Below are 20,690 nucleotides of genomic sequence, written 5' to 3' on the forward strand. Positions count from 1 at the left end.
TATCATATTATTTTTTTATTATTATTATTCTTACAAAAAATTGGAAAAAAGTCCTTACAAAATAATGATAATGCTTTATTATCTAATAAATGTAGTGGAGTAAAATGTACAATAATTCCCTCTGAAATGTAATGGAGTTCAATTATAAAGTAGCATAAAACAGCCCTGTAAAGTACAAGCACCTCAAAATGTACTTAGTAACAGTACCTGCTCCTTTCACACATACATAGAAACAAGTGCAGACTCTCAAGTGTAAGGAAATGGACATTGAACTGTATGCACCCATGTAAAGAGGAGTACACACACACAGACAGAAAACTCTTCACTGCACACTCATCTGCTCCTCTTCCCACACAGTGCTGTGAGTGGAGCACACAAGGAGTCAACTGCTCCCTTCAGGCAGGGCACAAAGCTGCTGCTTGTTGCACGAGTTCTACATTAACAGCGCTTGATCAAAAGAGTTGAGGCCAGAGTGGCGAGAGACAGAGAGGACAGGCCAAGACGGTGGAGACACACACAGGAAGGGAGGGGCTCGTGCCTGCACCTGTACCTCCGGCCAAACACTAGACGCTAATGAATGAAGCGTACCCTCCTCAGGGGGGTGAAAAAAGAAAAGCCCTTAACAACAACAACAACAGCGTGCTTCATCTTCCTCTCATCCCTCTTTCCCTCCTTCTTTTCATAAGTAGTCTATTAGCAGGAAAGGGCCATTGCCAAATAGAGAGAGAGAGGAGGAAAAAAAAGGAGAGAAACAGGGACCCCGTGTTTGAATCCCACTGTGGCAGTGCCAACTTGACTATTGAGAAGCAACAAAGCAGCTAAGTGCCAGTGCACGGAGAGGGGGAGGTGTGTGAGAGGGTGGGGGGTGGTACAGGAGGGAGGAAGCGTGAGACAGAAAGAGGGAATGAGGGGAGACCTGCAATATTAAAAAAAAACCCAGAGTCCGGTAATCAAAGCTAATGGCTCCATTGTGTCTAAAAAGCATCTGATAGCTTTAGAGTGCACTGAGAGCAACGCTGAGCATGGAGAGGTAGCACTGAGGAGGTGTGGCTGAGGGTCAGCATGTGTGTGTGTGTGTGTGTGTGTGTGTGTGTGTGTGTGTGTGTACGTGTGTATTTGAGGCAGCAGGGTTAACACCTGCTCCTTTGTGGCATAAAAGCCGAGCCAGGACTAAGCAGCGGGCATGATAACACACACACACACACACACACACACACACACAACTCCTCTTCTTAAAAGGGTTATTACAGTGGCTTTTTAGTGGACTGTGTGTTTTTGCTTTATTATTATTTTCAGCATAGTTATGATTGTCAGTCCCTCTGCTTACAGGGACCGTGGCCTCTGAGCAGGCGCTGCCGTTTGTCTCTGCACAGTGTACAATCATGTGTACCACTCAGGTGCAGGAAATTACAGGGAGAGTGATAGGAGGTGTGTGTAGGGTGAGGGTGGGGAATGGATTTGAAAGTAGCTTGAACAACAGGGTTTGTTGTCCCTTTTTGTAACATGTAGGCTTTATTTCTGTCTTTATTTTGAAGTGAGCAGGGCGGAAGCGTCAGCATGTTTTTTTTTTTTTTTTCCTGTGGTGACAATAGGTAAAGAGGGGTGAGGGATGAGGGAACACTGTTTTGTCAGAATAAAAGATGTGATCATTTCTTTGTGTCATGTTACCTTTTGTATATTTCAATTTCAGCCTGTATTTTTGCAGTTCTTTTTGAAGCAGATGAAAACAAGGACGATTAACTGAGAAATTACCACTGATGGTCTTTTCTCATCCTCACTGTCTTTTCTGTTTCTTCCTTTACTCACTTCACTCTCTCCTCTCGTGCCTTCTCTCCTCCTCCCTTTCTCCTCTCTTCTCTCCATCTCAGATGAGTATAGAGGGTGATGACAAGCGGACTCGCACTCGGTCCAAGGGAATCAGAGGTGAGTGTCATTTCTCTCCATCATTCCAGGCCCTGTCATTTAAAAGTGCTTCACACGTACACTCGCATGAGGTTTAATATTCACTCACGCTCCTTCACATGTAAACATCAGTTCTACAGCTCAGCTGAGTACATCAGGAGTGTGTGCATTTATTTATTTGTATTTGAGCAATATGTGTGTTTGTGTGTCTGTGTGAGTGCTTAGGTTTATGTAGATGTGTGCATATATACTATTAATGAAGTGTCTGTCAGTACATGTATTATAATCAATATCAAAGTAATCTAAGCAATTGTTGTCTGTACAGTGAGAACAGGAAATGCTAATAGCCAAAGCACAAAGGACTCAGATTCAGGCTTTAAGCAAAAACATGGAGGTGTAGACAGTTCTAAGTCCAATTTTCAGACTTTATGCAAAGGTCATCCTGAACAATGTTTCATCAGTTTTCATCAGAGTTGTTGTGCAGTGTAGGATAAAACTTCACTGATGCTCCACATGTTTTTTTTTTTTTTTTTTTTTTTACCTCATGCTCTTATATTGAAGCCTGCAAGTTAGGGACCATCTTAAAAGTGCATGCAAAATGGCCAAGAGAGCTTTATAGATTTTTTTCAATTGTGTTCTCATTTCAAACCAACTTTATTCACATCTGGACCCCCTCCTATTTTGTTAAATTATGCATTACAGAACAGTTGCTTACTATGGCCCTTCTTTTGTCTGTAACTTTCTCTTTTTCACTTCAGATCAAATTTATTTTCATATGGGCCTTCTTGCCTTTTATGCACAACCTTTTAAAGAAAACTCATGCAGTATGGATCAATGAGCTATATTGTTTTTTATTAAAACCTGTACCATTAAGAGTTTTACAATTTTTATTTAGACTTTAATTTAGACTTAATTTGTTTTGTTTTTGAAGGTGAAGGTTCTGATTCACAGCATTCATTATTGTCTGACTCACATACACAATTTAAATATTTCACTTATACATATACACACAAAGAGAACAAACGGCAGTAGAAAACAATTTCAACAGAGAAAAAAGCGAGTACAGGATCCACCCACTCCTGGTATATTCTGAATATAGATATGGTTTGTGAGATGAACACATACACACACATGTATATATGAACATGCATTGCTGTGTATTTATGTGTATGTGCACATCTGAATGTGAATACATTTTAGTATCCATATGGGTATATATACATACTGATACATGCGTGTCTTTCTTATGTGATTTTACGTGTATGTGTGTGTATGTGTGTTTGATGTTTAGAGCGAGACAGCAGAGCTACAGTTCACAGGGCGTTCAGGAAGGCGTCCAGTCATTCCAACTGCATGATGAAAGACTGAGTAACTGAGATGTTGCACACATATACACACACATATCAACAGTGTGTGTGTGTAATTTCTGTGCTCTTAGTGTATCTTGATACCCGGGCTCTTTCTGACATGTGATTAATGCATGTGATATCAGAGCCCAAACTGAATTCTCCAGGATCGTATTGTTTTCTCGTTGGCTCCAAATGAAAATAGGATATTTCTCCAAACTCATTCTATCGCTCAACTCCCAATCGATGCCCACAGTCGGCCGAGAGCGATGAGTGTGTGTGTTGTGTTGTTTGTGAACGGAGCTTGATTTATGTTTTGAAGGCAATTACTATAAGTTGTCCCTGAAATAAGTGCTGTTTTCTACTGATGAAGGCAGTTTTCCTTTTAATTTCATTTTCCCAATTATGATAACTAAAGTGCAACAATTAATCATGTTTTATTGCTGGAGTCTGCATATAATTGTCACTTTTTCTGAACAGCACTCTGCAATTTGGCTGATTTAGGTTTTCTCCTCTGTGTGTATGCCTTTGTGTTAGCCTTTGTGTATGTGTGTTATTCATACAGTATGTTTGCTTACGCTCCTGTTTGTTTTGTGCTTGCCTTTGTGAACATGTGTTTGAATGCGTGTATGTTTGCATGCAGATGTGTGTGTGTGTGTGTGTTTGTATGTGAACTCAGGAGTGTGTAGGTGTTTTCTTCTCCTGATCATGCAGTCAGCAGTGTGTAAGCTGCTATGAGGAAGCCTCATGGGATTCGTATGCATTTGTGATTTATTGATCTGAGTTTCTTTTAGCAGCACAGCTTTCTGAGCAGTTGTTCACCTTTGTTCTCCCTCCCTGTGCCTTTCTTCTCCTCCCCCCTCTTCCTCTCCCTACTTCTCTCAGTTCCTATTGAGCTCGTAGGACAAGAGCTGAGGTAAGGAAACACCTTCATCTTTGTGCAAACCCCTTTCATAAAGTTCTTTTATGTGCACCGCGGAGCACCCCCCGGCACTCAGACTCACTATCAGTGCTTCTTTAGATGATGTTGTATATTTTTATTTTTTATTTCTTATCATCAGCACTTCTCAGCTTGTGGTCAGTGCCTCCAACAGGCTGGTATTGATTTCTCACAGCCTTTTGCTATTTCCTGCTATGAACACGTACAGTAGATGCAATGAAAGGGGTGTATGATCTTTTTGCAATCCGATCGAAGGATACAGCATGAGGAGAGAGGATGGGGAGAGGAGATTATTTAGTTTTTCTCTTTCCCTACCTTCCTAGTTCTCCTCTTCCCCTACCTCCTCTCACGGGCCTCACCGGTCACGAACCCCATTGTCCTCTCTCCTTTGCCTCCTTCTAAATTATTTTCTAAATTATCTAAAATATCTAAATTATCCTCTCTCATTTTGTCACACTTCACCTCTAAGCATTGATCTGTGCTCAGTGCTCAAATAAACCTTTCAGTTTCTGGATTAAGAAAAAAAAAACAGTAGGGAGGCCAGAGAGCATCTCATTTAAAATGCAAATGCAGCATTTTTTAATAAGCGAAATTAATAATAAGGATAATTGGAGTAATAAAGGGCAATTGCTGGGGGAAGTTAATGAGAATTGAAATGAGCCGTCCTGAGGGGTCATAGCAACCTGAATCAGAGAGGAGAGAGAGAGAGAAAAGAGAGAGAGGGAGAGAGCGAGACCTGATGATGATGACTGGTGAGGAGAGCAGAGAAGGGGAAATTACAGCAGGTCTCGGCTGATCCTTATCGCTCACAGTAACAGGATATAGGCCAGGGTTGATGAACGACACACAATATTATGTTCTCCTCGGCTTGATGCCACCTGCATTCATGCATTATGTGTCTGGAAGAACTGGGGGGGGGGCTACATATCTTTGTGCATGTGCATTTGTGTGACGTGTGCTCAGTTTGCATGTCTTGGCTTTGCTTTGTTTTGTTTATCTTAATTTACTACTTTTATTGCCTGTGGTTATCATTGCCTCTGCATAGGGACTAAAATGCACCGTGTCTTAAACATATCTCTAACCTCCATCCATCTCATCCAGCTGCCCCACCCCTGGATGCAATGGCTCTGGCCATATCAGTGGGAGATACTCACGACACAGAAGGTAGGGCAGATTAAAAACCCACCCTCTGTCTGTCCTTCTTCTCTGTCTGTCTGTCCTCCTCGTTCCTCTCTGCCCCACAGCATCTGCTTTGTGGAAAATGCCACGTTTTATTTCAGTTTTTTAAAGTAGTTCGACATTTTGGGAAATACTATCTTTAGTGCTGAGAGTTAGATAGGATGAAGCTACAACCAGCAGCCATGTAGCGTAACTTACTTACGTGACTAGAGCCACTATTTGGCTCTGTCCAGAGGGAACAAAATCTGCCAGCCTGAGCCTCTAAACTTCACATTATCTCTCATTTGTTTGATCCATGCAAAAACCAAAGTGTAGAAACAGAGCTTTATGGGTAATTTTGCACTGGACTATCTCTTGGTCGGGTGCAGTGGCTTCCCTGGCATCCCTTTCATTCACTGTCACTCACAGAGTCTAGGGAGTCTGTGCTCCTGGCCAATAAATAGTCCCACCTGTGTAAAACCACGTCTTGTCACTTTTCACAGATTAAACAAATGGGAGATAATGTTAAATAATACGTTTTAGAGGAGCCAGTAGGCTTATTTTGTTACGTTTGGTTAGAGCCAGGCTAGCTGTTTACTCCTGCCAGTGTTTGTGCTAAGCTAAGCTAACCATCTGCTGGTGGTAGCTTCCGTTTTGCTTCTCCTATCGTTTTCTCTGATTAAATATGAAAATATAACAGAAGCCATTGAAAAAACATTTTAAGATCAGAATGTTATGATATTAGTCAAGGATGTTGTGATCTCTTCAAATAAAACAATCTCTGCTTCTGAGTCACCAGCTGAGGCTGTTATATGTGAGCTTCAAGGATACAGAATGAGTCTGAGGGCCAAAATCAGGTTGAATAGTACATTAGTTATATGATATACAATCACATGCTGGTCAAAATGGGTGTTTTTCAGATTGCACTAAACTCCCTCAGCCCCCACATCTTTGTCTAAAAGATGAAGTTTTCAGTAGTCAGCAGTGATGTGATTCCTTCAGGTGTTATTCCAGCTTCATTCTCCCTCCCTCCACTCCTCGTCTGTGTCGCTTGCCCTCAGAGACCCTGTGGGACTCAGGGCAGCTCACTGGCTTGTGACTCCTCTTTATTGAGGGGCAGATATTAGCTATCTGTTTACATGTGTATTCGTTCAGCAGGCAATTTCAGATGCACTTTGTTTATAGATCGTCCCTCAATCTCCCTCGGTATCTCCCAGGTGAGAGTAAGAGGGAGTTTATTGGATTTCACCCTCCGCTGCCTTGCCCGCCTGCCTCTCCATACAAGTTGTTCATTAAACGTTCCAGTCAATTGGCTGAGATTGGCTGTGATGTCTGAGTGAGCAAGCATGGCGCCCCCCTCAGGCCACATGTGTTGACTCATAGTCTGTGATGAAAGAATCGCTCCATCCTTCTTCACACACTCCTTCCATCATGCTGCTTAAATTCACTCATGGACATGATGTGGTGCATGAGGTTTTATTGGATATATTAGTGTGTTTGTGATTTCTGATCACAGCCCTGCTAGGTATTCATGAATCTGCTCTCTCTGTTCTTTCTTCCTATTCCTCTTGTCTCCTCTTTTCCTCCATCAGCGTTCTGGGCTGCCCCATAGCCAGAAAGCGCCGTCTAGAGGAAGCCGAGGCAGAGCAGGACCAAGAACAGGACACAGAGCGACCTGCCTCCAAGAGAAAGTCCCACCCCCTGAAACTGGCCCTGGATGAGGGCTTCAGCGCAGAAAGTGACGCCAGCAGTGAGGCTGATGGCGAGGGAGAAAAGGATGGAGAGAAGGCAGGAGAGACCAAGGAGGAGGAAGAGCAGGAAGAGGAGAATGGGGAGGACGATAGAGAGGAAATGACAGAAGACCTGATGCAAAATGGACAGACAAATGGACAGGAAGTGGAGCCACAAAGTCAACAGAAGGAGGAGGAAGAGAAGACAGAAGGGGAAGACACATATCAGAAGGAGGAGGCCACCTTTGCAGCTGATGAAGGTAGGCTTTTTCTCCTTTAGACAGTCATCTTCACTCTACTTCATCAGTGAGGAAAAGCTCTCAATACATTTTCTGAGGAAACCAGTTACTGCTGAAACAAGTAGTCAATTAATCAGTTGGCCAAGATACCCCTGTTGACATCACTATGACATCACCAGCACTATTTTTTCAAACATAAGAAAACTCCTCCAGAGATATTATACAACATGGGGTGGTACTTAGCTTCATGTATCAAAATGGGGGTGTGCCCCTTTAATCACTGACAAATATGCAGCTCTTTGATTAAAGTTTCCCAATTGATCCCCAGTGATTAACAATTGGAATTAAGTTTAACCTTTATCATGTATGACCCAACATAATATTTTGTATGTGAAAACTTTAATTTCTGCCTGAGAGACTTTACCCAGGGCAGGAAAATCTCTCAGCCACATCATTTGTGATACAGCTAGCATTTAGGGAGTGTACAGTAACATAGCCATAGATTTGAAAGATGTGAGGGAATAGCAAAGTTACAAAAAGTCCATATGCAGGTCAGTAATACTGCAGCACACTGCCTCCTAATGAGCACTGTGGGTACCAGCACTGTGAGTTCTCTGCGTCTACAAACCCTGTCACAGCAGGAGTGAGTTCACAGTGAATGACTTGGCAGGCAAGAAGCCAGCAATGATGAAGATATTGCTTACAACAGCTTTAGCTCGCTGTATGACTCACTGTTGCCTATGTGTCACCACTCTGACCTCTTCATCTTTGTTTCCACAGAGGAGGAGTGTGTGATCATCGAGCCTGAGCTCAGAGCAGCGCCACCTGCGCCCGAGGAGTGTCAGTCTTCTCCTCAGAGTGCCGAGGAGGTGGGCAACTCTCATTCCACCTCGCCCGACTTTCTGACAACAATGCTCCAACTGTGGCCATTCAGCAGCCTGTTGCTATGGAGACTGAGGAGGATGTCACTGTGGCAGCAGAACGGGGTGAAGAGGTAAAGGACAAACAGGAGGGGGACATGAAGGGTGGAGAGGAAGAGGAGGAGGCAGCACACAGAGTTCAAGTATTGGAAGAGTCATCTGTCCTGCAGAAGGAGGCAACTGAAGTGGAGGGAGTGGAGTTAGAGGTGGAGGATGAGCAAGGAGAATGTGAAGACAGGAGCAACCATGTGGGCCAGGAGAACAACCAGTATCTGACCACAGATGTCCACTATAAACAGATCAAACATGAAGAGGAGGAAGAAGAGGAGGAGGAAGAAGTGGAAGACATGGCAGCGCCAGCACAGCAGAGGCAGGACACTTCAGCAGTACAAGAGGGGGATGAGGAGAGAGATGAAGAGGACCACAGGGACCATGCTCTGCCCATTGCTGATGTGCCAACTGCCATCCGCACCATCACCAGCACCGCAGCAGCTCAGGGAACACACATCAAGACTGAAGATCACAGGGCTGGGCGTCTGGAGGACTACAACTCACACACGGCAAGTCCCCTTGACTCTCATAAACCTAGCCCACTTCAAAACTACAAGGCCAGCCCTCCCTTAAGCTACAGCTCCCACAGGGCCAGTCCACTGGAGGACTACTTTCCCAACCCCAGAGCTGAGAACTATGAAATCCACAAAGCCTCGTCCTCAGCCTCTCCTGACATTATTGAGGTGCGATCAGATAAGTCAGAGGAGAAAGACTTTGATGACCTGGACGGGGATGACGAGCGTGATGATGAAGACAGCCTGTCGCAGCGCTCCACCGTCACAGACGAGTCAGAGATGTTTGACATGACCAGAGGGAACCTGGGCCTGCTGGAGCAAGCCATCGCCCTGAAGGCAGAGCAGGTGAAACCAGCTGGGCCCAGAGAGCTGCTCCGTGCCCCAGATATCCACCACCAGCGATACTTCACCATGGATGACAGGCCCAAGCACCTGGATGTCATCCGCAAGAGCTACTTCAGCAAAGGTAGGACAGAATGAAGACACACAGAGGGGAGGGCAGTGCTAACACATGTACTGAGATGTGAAAGTAGCTTTAGGTAGGCAATACATCATGAGCATTTAGTCTGCTTTATTTTTTAAAGCCACGTTAGCATCACATGGTAGTGCTGCTAGAGGCATAGTCGTTACCTCGGTGGTGAGTTCAAGGGCACTCCAATATCTTCATATTTGCTTGGTAAAAAGGGACTATCAAATGTGTTCAAAGCCACATATGCTCAATACTGCGTTAGCATATGATGAGGATGTAGCATTAGTAAAAATAAAGCTATGCCTCCCCCAAAAGTTAGAAATCGGACAAAAATGCATTGTAAGATTTCAGAAATGGTGATTTTGGAAACTCTATTTATAATCAATTTGCCTAAATACAAACACAACAAACTGTATAGTTCTTTACACAAAACTGATCACAATCACACGTAGTCACAGGTAGGTGGGTGGACAGGAAATGATGTATTAAACGAGCACAAGGTGACATGTGCTTAACATAATGTTGGAGGCAGAGTGTACAAATAAACACAGTGTACCAAATAAACAGCGATGAGTCACAGAGCGTCGTTTAGATCCTCCCCTCTCCATTGTGTGAGGATGAAGTGGTTCCAGCTGAATAGACTTCCATGAAGAGCAGAGAGGAAGTGCTCGAAGAGCGAGTTAGGAGGGACAACGTCGAGAGAGGGAACACAAGAGAGGCGAGAGAGAAAGAGAAAGAGGAGAGAAATAGAGCGCAGGTTGTTCCACAGTCAGTGCGGGAGTGTTTGTTTACGTGCTGCATGTGTTCAGGCCTTGTATTTCACAGTTGGCACGCTGCCCACTTGTCATGCTCCTCACAGTATAGCTGTAGTGTGATTACATGCCTGGTAGTGCTGCCCTCTCCTTGGCCTCAACTCCCTCCTGTGGTGACGTTCCCGTTCTGCTCAACACTAATTAGGAGATGCATGTCTCGTTAACATTCAATTTGAAGGCCAATAGAGCATCACACCATCCTCTTGCTCCTTTTCCCTCTCTCCAGTGCCACTGATACTGACTGGCCTACCTCTAATAGCAGTGGGGAGGAGTGGGTACTTTTAATTACCTTACAGTGGTGTAATTTCCTCCTGATGTATTTGCAGGTGTTGTTTTGTCCAAGTTCTGAATGAGATCCTTTAAAATATCAGACAAGTATAGCACGGGGATGGAAATGATCAGACTGTATGGGAAAAGTAGGTCGATTTTGTCCTGGTTTACTTTGAAAAAGCAGTAGTATTTCCTACATTTAGTAACATTTCCTCCTTTAAAGCTTTTACAGAAACTCACAAATCACATTTAGACTGATGCATAACACACCTTGTGCATTTACAGAGATACATAAGACATGAGGAGCAGATACAGATGGTGTTGCCTTTGTACAGTTGTCTGAAATATGTCTAGATTTCATGCTCAGCCAAGCAGACTGTCTGATGGCATTAACCACTTGGTTTTGTCCTCCTTATCCATCCCACATTCCCCTCTCCCCTTATCTGTCCTTCCTTCCCTCTGTCCCTCTCTCTCTCTTCTCCTCTCCTCTCCTCATCCCTTTCTCCTGCTTTTCATTTCTACCGTCCTATCCTCCGTCATCCAGAGAGCAGTAGGCCAGAGAAGAGGGAAATCAAGTGTCCCACTCCGGGGTGTGATGGGACGGGTCACGTGACCGGTCTTTACCCCCACCACCGCAGCCTGTCAGGCTGTCCACACAAGGACAGGATCCCCCCGGAGAGTGAGTTTTTTCCAGCTGCTTAGAAGATGAAAATAAGAGAAGAGCACTGAGAGAAGAAAAATGACAACAAAGGGCAATCTGACATTGATAGAAACCCACTACCTCTTCTTACTGTAGAGTTAGACATCACATAAATACTGTAATACCAGTTTAATCATGATTCCATGAGGTTTTTCAAGAGTTAGTGTTCTGATGCAGGCTTACTGAATCAAGGACGCTTTGGCCTCTTATACATCAATGTACTTGCTGGGTGCAACCAGCTCAGTAGCTGCTAAATATCTCACTTTAAGGCTGTTACCAACCTATTCCACTGAGAGAGGATTCATTCAAATATGTAGAAGCTGACAGGTCAAAAAGGTTGACTTGCTAACAAAATTCAGATGCTTGGATTTGGTTTATTGATTTGGTTCTCAAAAAAAATCTGCAGTGGTATTATGTTGTTCCCGCTCAGCCCTATATCTCCATGTGATTGTAAAGATGCTTCCTACATACATATCAGAGGCCATCTTTCTGTAGCCATGACTACACATCCATTACATGTAGTCCAGTTCCCTGCTATTCTCTCATTAAAATTCTCTTCATAGTCCTGCTGGTATTTATACAGAGGGACTGTACAAAAACTAGGAGGGGCAAGGGAGGTCAGAAATTAAATTATATGAAGTATTTTTTCTTTTAACCAGTGGTAGGCAGGGGATTGTCTTTATATTTGTTCCCTTCTGAGATTCATATTTTATTTTAAATTTATTGCACACACACACACACACACAAAAAAATAATAAATAAAAAAAAAAATAAAGAGCTTACCAGAAACATAAGCGCGTCTGCCATACTCAGTTTTCTCCCTCTCCTCTGGAGATTAGCTGTTGACTTAAACCATTTACCAACGGTGATTAACTTGTGTCTTGATATTAATGTTTTGTTGTCTGGCACACCTGTCTGGAGGAAATAGGCCCTGTTTGAATGGTTTAGTTTTGAAGGAAGGTTGCATATCTGACCTCCAACCTATCAGGCTCTATAACATCTTTTGATCCACTTTATTTTTATCATTTGGAATCAGGGGTTGGGGCAAAAATATTGGTGCCCTCAACTTCATGTGCAGCACAGAGCTGCTGCCTGTGACTGGTTCACTCATTCACTGGCATTAATAAACATTCATTTAGCAGCTCCTTGTTTAAAAATAGAAGATAGCTGAAATAATCACCGTTTTGTTTTGGTGCCATAGTCAAGATGAGGAGAGGATCCAAAGAAAACATTTATATTGCTGGTGAGCGTCTTGCTTTTTTATAAAAGGACATATAAGATTCAGCCCCTGCCCACCCCAGTAAATCTCATACAGTTCCTTACATGAAATGAGTGTTTTAAATTGTTGAAATTAGTTAGTAGAATTTCTCTGACTGTGTGTACATGTGTTATGCTCTGTCCTCTTCTCAGTTCTGGCCATGCATGAGAATGTGCTGAAGTGTCCAACTCCTGGTTGCACTGGTCAGGGCCATGTTAACAGCAACCGTAACACACACCGCAGGTATTCATACATCACAGTGTAGTATATGTGTAGATATGTGTTTATGTTTGACTGTCTGCGTTTCTGCAGAGTGCACACGATTCCCTTTGTGTATCGGCAAGCTCATATATTCATGTATGCAGGATGGCAAATGTGTCAGTCGACATCAGTGTGATGCTGATTTACATGGTCAGCAACAAGCTCTCCTTTTAATATTCACCGTTTTTCTCCTCCTCCGTCCCTTCAGTCTTTCTGGATGCCCCATTGCTGCTGCAGAGAAGCTGTCCAAGAGCCATGATAAGCAGCATCTCGCTCAGCCAGGCAGTGAGCACCTGAAAGGAAGTCCCAATGACAGAGTGTTAAGGTGGGTGATTAAAAAAGTATCTCATCATATACTTTAGCCCTGAACCTAATGCTAACTTTTCTGCCTCATTACTTTAGATGAGTATGGAAGTCAACAAAATGTTATCAAACAAGTCAAAAATATTACTGAATACATTAATCAGTAATATTGTTAATTAAATAATTAGAATAGTGTAAAAAGAATTAGAAATCTTTATACTTGTCCTTAAACAGTGTTAGTTGCTGGAATATTTTACCTATATGAGTAAGTTTATGGTAACAGACTGTGTTAGTTTCAGTCAGCCAAAAGCAATTCACTTTTCTTTTACATACTTTTTTTTAGGTACATGTATCTTTCTTTTATTTAGATATGTATTATTTAATGTCTCCTTTCTTTCACAATATCAAATAAACTAAAAACTTCTGATATGCAACAGATTTTTCCAGCTGAAAAACTTTAGCTGTTCTCTCCAAGAATTTATAGCGTGGTGTGCAGCAATAACTAGCTCTAGTTAGGCAATTGCCAATTTCAGGTGAACAAGCTAACCACACAGTCATTGACACACCCAACTGATGGTAATATAAGCAGGAGGAAAATGGGAAACGTTTGATGAAAAAATGGGGAATAAATAACTAAATGTGTGATAAAACCAAAAAAGAAATATATTGTATATGACGGACGTAGAAATTGTTTTTCTTAACAACTGACTGGAGGTTATAGGAAACGTATACAGCTTAATTTCATTTTACACTCTATTTTAATTATTTAAGTAATAGTATTAATAATTGATGTATTCAGCTATGTTTTTGACTCATGATATCCCTTTAATGTTTTTGTCAGTTTTGGGGCTCCGTAGATAAAAATAGTGAATGACAAGAACTAAAAGGAGCAGGTGAACCTTTAACCTACATAAAAGCTGTCTCCTCCAATCCAAGTCCCACACAGCTGAGTCCTTTTCAAGGTTAGCTACTCTACTACTGAGCCACACAGAAACCACAGAGACAGTCCTGACCTTGGTTACTGTGCCCCTCATGTGAGGTGGCACAGGCCTGTGAATGGCTCAATATAACAAGAAAGTCTTGAAGCATCCAGTCTGGCAGTCTAATCATTACTGTCACCTCAAACACTGAGATCTCTTTATCTCCATTCATCTCCCCAACAGGCCAGGCACCGTGATCACAGCCAAAAGAATGATAATTAACACAAACCAGACGCTGGTATTATGCTAAGTCCGCGCTCTTCGTCATTGGTATTTTAATTAGTAATGCAGCCGATAAGCTAATTATGCAAGTTATAGGGGCATTGCGGGGGATAGGAAAAATAATTGCTTTCCTTGAGGAAAACCTCATCAGTGGTCAGACAAAGCACAGAGGATTAAAACATAATAAGGCTTGCTTTGTTTTTCCCTCTCACATTGTTATTAAAATTTACTTGGTTGTCTGTTATGTATAGGACTGAAGAATCTCTCATGCTATCCATGTTCTAATGGAATCCATGTTGAATTAATAAAAAAGGGGGAAAAATCCCGTCATCACTGGTAGAAAGTTTTTTTTTTTTTTTTTGTCCTTTAGACTGGCTCTGCTGTGAACATGTATTATTGGTGTGCCAGGGAGTGAAGGCCACCCCACAGCAGTGTGACTACAGGCCAGGTCATACGTAGCTTATTAATGAGGATATGGTTGGAGACAAGAAACTCTGATATGGGCTTCAGTGGTGCAAGATGCAGAAGAGGAATAAAAAGGGCTGGGCCAGAGGGGGTGGATCTGATATGGCAAGGGGTGGGGGGGGGTCTCCTGTTTCTATCCCCCACCCCAACCCTGCCTCCTTTTCTACCTCTTTCACCACTCCCCTTTCTTTCTTTCTTAACCCCTCTTCTCTCCGCCTCCCTCTCTTCTTTCTCTCTTCCCCCACCCTTCTGCCTCTCCCTGGTCTATCAGTGGATTTACGCCAACAGGTTTGACAAAAGCCCAGGCTCTCCAGGAAAACGAGAGGGCTTAAAGCTCATAAATTCCATGCTGTACAACATGCAAATGTGCCCTCTGCTGATAAGAAAGCTTTTAATCCTGCTGCACTCCTGCTAAGTACACCGTTGCCCCTATCTTTACTCTCTCTGTGTCACTCTACCTCCCTCTTTCATTTTCTTCTTCTCCTCTCTGGTTTTTTTTTTTTGTTTTGATTGTGTGACTCTTAATTGCATCAGTCCTCTTTTATTTACCATCTCCCCTCATCTATTCTATTTTATTCTCTTCTGTGCTACTTTCTGCTGTATTTTGTCTTTCACCCCACCCCCCATTTTTTTTTTTCACCTCCCTAGCCGTGATGTCCTCTCACTCTCACTCTCACTCTCCCCCTTACAGGCCCATGTGCTTTGTGAAGCAGCTGGAGGTGCCCCATTACGGCAGCTACAGGCCCAACATGGCACCTGCCACACCTCGTGCCAACCTGGCCAAGGAGCTGGAGAAGTACTCCAAGGTGTCCTTCGATTATGCAAGCTTTGACGCTCAAGTGTTTGGGAAGCGCATGCTTGCTCCAAAGATGCCCACCAGCGAAACCTCACCCAAAGCCTTCAAAAGTAAGAGGGGAACATCAGTTTCACTTGTGGGGTCCTGGTTGGGATGTGTGTCATCTAAAGTTCAGTTTTACATCATTGATATTTTTCATTTTTACAGCTCTTCCACTGTTAGGAAGTAATTGCTAACTTATGTTCAAATGTGACAAACTCCACCAACCAGCACCTCTAAAACTCACTTATTAATACGTAATATATCTTGGTTATTTAATCGGCACAAAAAACTAAGTGTAAAAACAACAAGTTGTAGTTTTATGGGGGTTTATATGCTGGACTACATCTTGGCTGGTGCAGTAACTTTCTTTCAGATTAAACCACCATGCTATAACCTGTTACTGACCTTTGGAACTTTAGAAATCTTGTTATCTTTGGAAAGAGCAAAGCTAGTTGTTTTTCCTGGTTTCCAGTTTTTATGTTGTGCTAAATTAATTGGTTGTTGGCTGTAGCTTCATTTACTATACAGCCATGAGAGTGGTATCAGTTCAGATCTCAGCAAGACAGCTGTTCTCGAACTAGGCAAATATTTCCTCTCTCACGCTATTATTATGTTTTATCTTCCACTAGGCTTCGGTATAACTTTTTAGTCTTTTTTTAATCTTGCCAATTTATATTACATATTGGTTACAATATAAGGTTGTCCTATCAGCAATCACTTGCATTGTTTCAGAAAAAAATATTATATTTGCCTATGTACTATTCTCTGCTCTATTCTTTCCTGCTTTCGTGATAATCTGTTCTAAAATTAACCCTCTGTCCTCCTGCAGCTAAGCCCTCATTCCCCAAGTCATCATCGCCCAGCCTCAGTCTCCACGGTTACGGGAAGAGCTCCACCTTGGCCTATGATTACTCCCATGATGCTGAGGCCGCTCACATGGCTGCCACTGCCATCCTCAACCTGTCCACACGCTGCTGGGAGAAACCTGAGAACCTCAGCACCAAACCCCAAAACAAGGTAAACAGCCCACACTTTCTCATATTAATTAGCATTTAATGAGGATGGTAATTAAAGACTAAAAGTACAGGAAATGAATCCACCATCACCTATCAAAATGAACTTGCAGATGCTATCAATCAGTCATATACAGAATGGGTGATTTTATTATTATTAAAGCATTGCCCTGTCCTCTGTAGCACTCAGAGAAAGAGATTATTAGCTGATTGTAGTGCAGATTGAAACATTGCAGGCCACAGCTGGTGAGATGAGAGGGGAAAGCGATGGGTGTGCCTCTCCTCCTTTCTCCTCTCCTCTCCTCTCTTTGCTCATTTTTTTCTCTCCCCATCAACTCTGCATGAATATATCATCAGGAGGCATTGGCTTACAGCAACAGGATGGTGTTGAGATGCAGTTGCATCACCTCTTCCATCCTCTTTCATCCTTTCATCCCTCCATCCCACACACTTTTCATGTTGTTATTGAATTTGGCTGACTGCCAGTTCCCTGGATTACTTTTCCACCAGGTAGCCTTTTTTCATTATCTGTTGGACAGATCTCTCACTCTCTTTCTCCACCCCCACCACTCTTTCTTTCATTTTCTTTTCACATTTCTTTTACTTTCTTTTATCTTCTTCTCTTCCTCCCCATGCAAGTGGCAGTTTCTCTCCATTTCTCTCTCTACACCTCTCTATCTCTCACTCATTCCTTCTTTCCCCTGTCTGTGCACAGGAGGTGTAATTGGAGCACCACTTTCCCCCATATTGTGATTTTTAAAAGCCTTTTTGCCTCACAGAGGAGAGAAAGTGACTGCTTCATCATTTTTCGATTTCCTGACATGGTTTTAGGAAGATAAAAAGTGAAGATTAATGTCTCTGGCAGCACAGCAGAGTAAGGTGTTGTTCAGCGAGGCACTGATCCAAGAGCAGGCCTTAGCGGCACAGCATTACAGCGCAGAGCAACCGGGGACTGATCTGGAATCGGAATTGGAGCCAGTTGAAATCCAATATTGAAACATTGGAACACTAAGCTCATCAACCAGGGACATTTCTGGGAACTGTTCCCGTCTTCTCTGCTCCTCTTCTAACCCTTTGATTTTTCTGGCCCTTGACCAGCCCATATGAGCGCCATTTTAGATGAATGCTGAAAACATGGCTCATCTCACCTCTCTGTTTCTGTTCATCTGCCAGCACTATCATAGAGCGTGGAGAGATGAACCGTGGTGTTGGTGCTGTTGGCAAAGTTTTGCCAGAGTACATTAGATATTATTTCTAACATGCTTAAGCGGTGGAGGTGGTGCTGAACTCGAACATGTAGCGAGTACTTCACACTGCTCACACTGCTGTATGACTGTGTAAATGCTTGTTTGAGGGCAATTTCTCATGCAAGTGAGAATAGATAGGTGGAAATAGGAAGAAATCAATCATTTCATCACATTAAATTTTAATTTCATCTGAATTTAAATCCACCCCTGAGTACAACTGTGGGTTATAAAGTTATGATTCATAAAAATTTAGGTATGTTAATGCATGTGTAGCGCTGCAACGGAATCTGCTCAAGAGGGTGATTAAATTAATCACAATCATTATCATACAGTGATGATGTACAGTATATGAGACTGCTTCTCACACACACTGACGTGCACCAGGGAAAACTGCCTCAGCAATTTATATATATATATATATATATATATTTTTTTTTTTTTTCTTAGTTAGATGTTAGTTAGTTGTTGGTGAACTATGTTTTGGAATTAATTTTCTCCCAGTTATCAACTATGGAGATCCAAAATTTTCAATATTAAATAAATGAATATTATAAAACATCTGATTATATTAACAAATACTGACAAATGTAGTATATAAATGAACCAATACCCAATTACTTTTATTTTCCCAGGAATGATTAGTTTTACCCCATGCGTTGGTTATATATATATATATATTAGAGGAACTAACATGACTGTGTGAAGGGAACAAACACCAAGTCTTAATCTTTCCAACAGGAAAGCTAGCAGAAGCTAGCTAGCTAGCTAACAGTTGTTGAGCCTGTTAAGAGAGAGGGGTGAGAGGGGTGAGAGGGGTGAGAATGTCACAATGAGCAAAATCTAAAATAATATGTTGAGTCAAATTTATTTGATTATTTCATAGTTACATAGGTCACTTTATGTATTCATATGATTATTTATCCCATAATGCCTTTGAGGGACTCTACAAGTGTGAAGTTCAAAAAGGATTTAGAAGTAACTGTTTAGTCCAAGATGAATATCTGTGTGAAAAGCTGATGTGATGCTGTGACGTAGCCCCACTTATGAATACCCTGTGTTCTCTCTCCAGGAAATGGACATTGAGGTGGATGAGAATGGCACCCTGGACCTGAGTATGAAGAAGCCCCTTAAACGAGAGGGCAGCCTGTCTGCCACAAGTCCCGGGGTTCGGTCCCCAGACCCTTCTTCCTCCTCCTCCTCCTCACTACATCATGGTGGAAGTAGCGGAGTGACATCACCGAACCTACACACCTACAAGCAGGAGGACTGGGAAGGACCTCTGGATTACACCAAACCCAACCGCCAAAGGGAGGAGGAAATGGACGAGGTCAGTACAATTAGAGAGCAAAAGTACAAGCAAAGTACAAGTACAAGCTTCCTGTGATATTAGCCACAGAGGAAATATTGCAACATAAATAACAACAGACAAAATATCCCCTAAGCTTTTTGAATAAAACACTCTTAATTGTTTACATCACTTTGTCTTTGTCTAATACCCTTTCCATATTTCCTGTCCCCTTTTCCTCTTTCTATTATTCATTTATTTCACTGAAATGTGAGAGTTACTGTACAGTTAAAACATTGCACTGTGTAACAGAGGTGGTGTGTCAGGTGCATTGCACCATCCTGGCTTTGGCATATGCTAATTTTTACTCCTTTGAACTTTTTCAAAAGAAATATAAAGGGCCTTGAATGTAAATTTTTTATGAGGACATTCTACATTTGGAAACATCACTTGTCTACAAAAGAATAAAAGAGGATCAGAGTAGAGACTTGTGGGCACATTGTGGTTTGCAAAGTTTCTTTGCTTGTAAACAAATATGCAAACTGTTGTGAGAAAGCCATCACTCAAGAATGGTCTAAAAAAAATCAACACAACCCCACACAACAACACACTGCGACGACTGCAGTGGACCTAACTGTGCGTTAATGTTTTGGAAATGTCTGCGCTCGTCTTAAGTTTTCTAAATTTTTCAGATGGAGCACACTGCCCAGTCATTTGTCTCGTCCGACCCAGAGGACTGTGACATGATGCAGGACTGTCTAGAGGACAGGAAGTACCCAGGAGAGGTCACAACCCCAAGCTTCAAGGTCAAGTTCCAGCCCAAGGATAGCAAGAAAGAGCTGCTCTCGTAAGTAACAAGACTCAGCGAGACAAGTGTCTACTGCCACACCAGTGGCTCTGTTGTGCTTTGAGCTAAATACTAACGCCAGCATGCTAACATGGGAAAGTCATTAGTTTTGCAGCTATTTGGTAATAAACAAAAGTACTGGACAAAGACTCACATACCCTGTGTCCTTTCTAACTCTGCCTCTCTGTGTCTTTTGTCCTCTGTGTATCTCTGTTCCTCACCCTCTCCAGGTGCCCTACACCTGGTTGTGATGGCAGTGGTCACATCACTGGAAACTATGCGTCCCATCGCAGGTATGCACCATTGCAGACTTATTTGGGTGATACAGTGTGCTAGTGCTCTATATAAAAACTCTAATATGAAATGCTAGCTCTACTGAGACTCCTCTGCTGCCCACTCTGCACCTGAGTCCAAAGTGGCTGCACCACGACTAATTCAAATATTTTATTTGATCCTGACATGCCAGAGGCAATAATGTAGCGTGAGTCCGGGAAGCAAAGACGGTCATTGACTTTGATATGCATCAGTAATTTACTTCTTGCCGTCTGTCCTCTTCTTCCTAAATGACCTTGGTATGCCTCGCATTCTTGATTTCCCTTTACTCATGTCTTTTTCCTCTCTCCTTTCAACCTGTTCACACTGGCTTTCTCCTTTTCCATCCTCCTCTTCCTCTTCCTCTGCCTGTCCCTTGCTGTTTCTCTTTTCTCTTACTCTCTCAGTCTGTCTGGGTGTCCTCTCGCTGATAAGAGCCTTCGGTCCCTCATGGCAGCCCACACCCCTGAACTCAAGTATGTCTGCTCTACACCTTCACTGCCTTTTCACTGCCACTTCACTGCACTGCTACTGACACCGTCCAATGCCACAAAGCTTCATTCTGCTGACGTTCACTTATCTTTTGTTGCTTGCTGCTGCCTCTGCT

General features: G+C 42.6%; 1 protein-coding gene across 1 annotated transcript in view; it reads left to right on the forward strand.

The window, feature by feature from the left end:
• The window catches only part of myt1b (myelin transcription factor 1b), a 102,651-nt gene that overhangs the window by 72,574 nt on the left and 9,387 nt on the right, over positions 1-20,690 (forward strand). The window contains 15 exon segments of the mRNA XM_051071023.1: positions 1,869-1,923; positions 4,134-4,164; positions 5,290-5,352; positions 6,939-7,336; positions 8,096-8,194; positions 8,197-9,267; positions 10,897-11,031; positions 12,463-12,553; positions 12,780-12,896; positions 15,233-15,447; positions 16,209-16,396; positions 18,709-18,966; positions 19,617-19,771; positions 20,002-20,064; positions 20,491-20,559. Of these exon segments, the coding sequence (XP_050926980.1) occupies positions 1,869-1,923; positions 4,134-4,164; positions 5,290-5,352; positions 6,939-7,336; positions 8,096-8,194; positions 8,197-9,267; positions 10,897-11,031; positions 12,463-12,553; positions 12,780-12,896; positions 15,233-15,447; positions 16,209-16,396; positions 18,709-18,966; positions 19,617-19,771; positions 20,002-20,064; positions 20,491-20,559 (3,008 nt within the window).

The sequence above is a fragment of the Lates calcarifer genome, linkage group LG6 (assembly GCF_001640805.2).
Source record: "Lates calcarifer isolate ASB-BC8 linkage group LG6, TLL_Latcal_v3, whole genome shotgun sequence".
Taxonomy (NCBI): domain Eukaryota; kingdom Metazoa; phylum Chordata; class Actinopteri; family Centropomidae; genus Lates; species Lates calcarifer.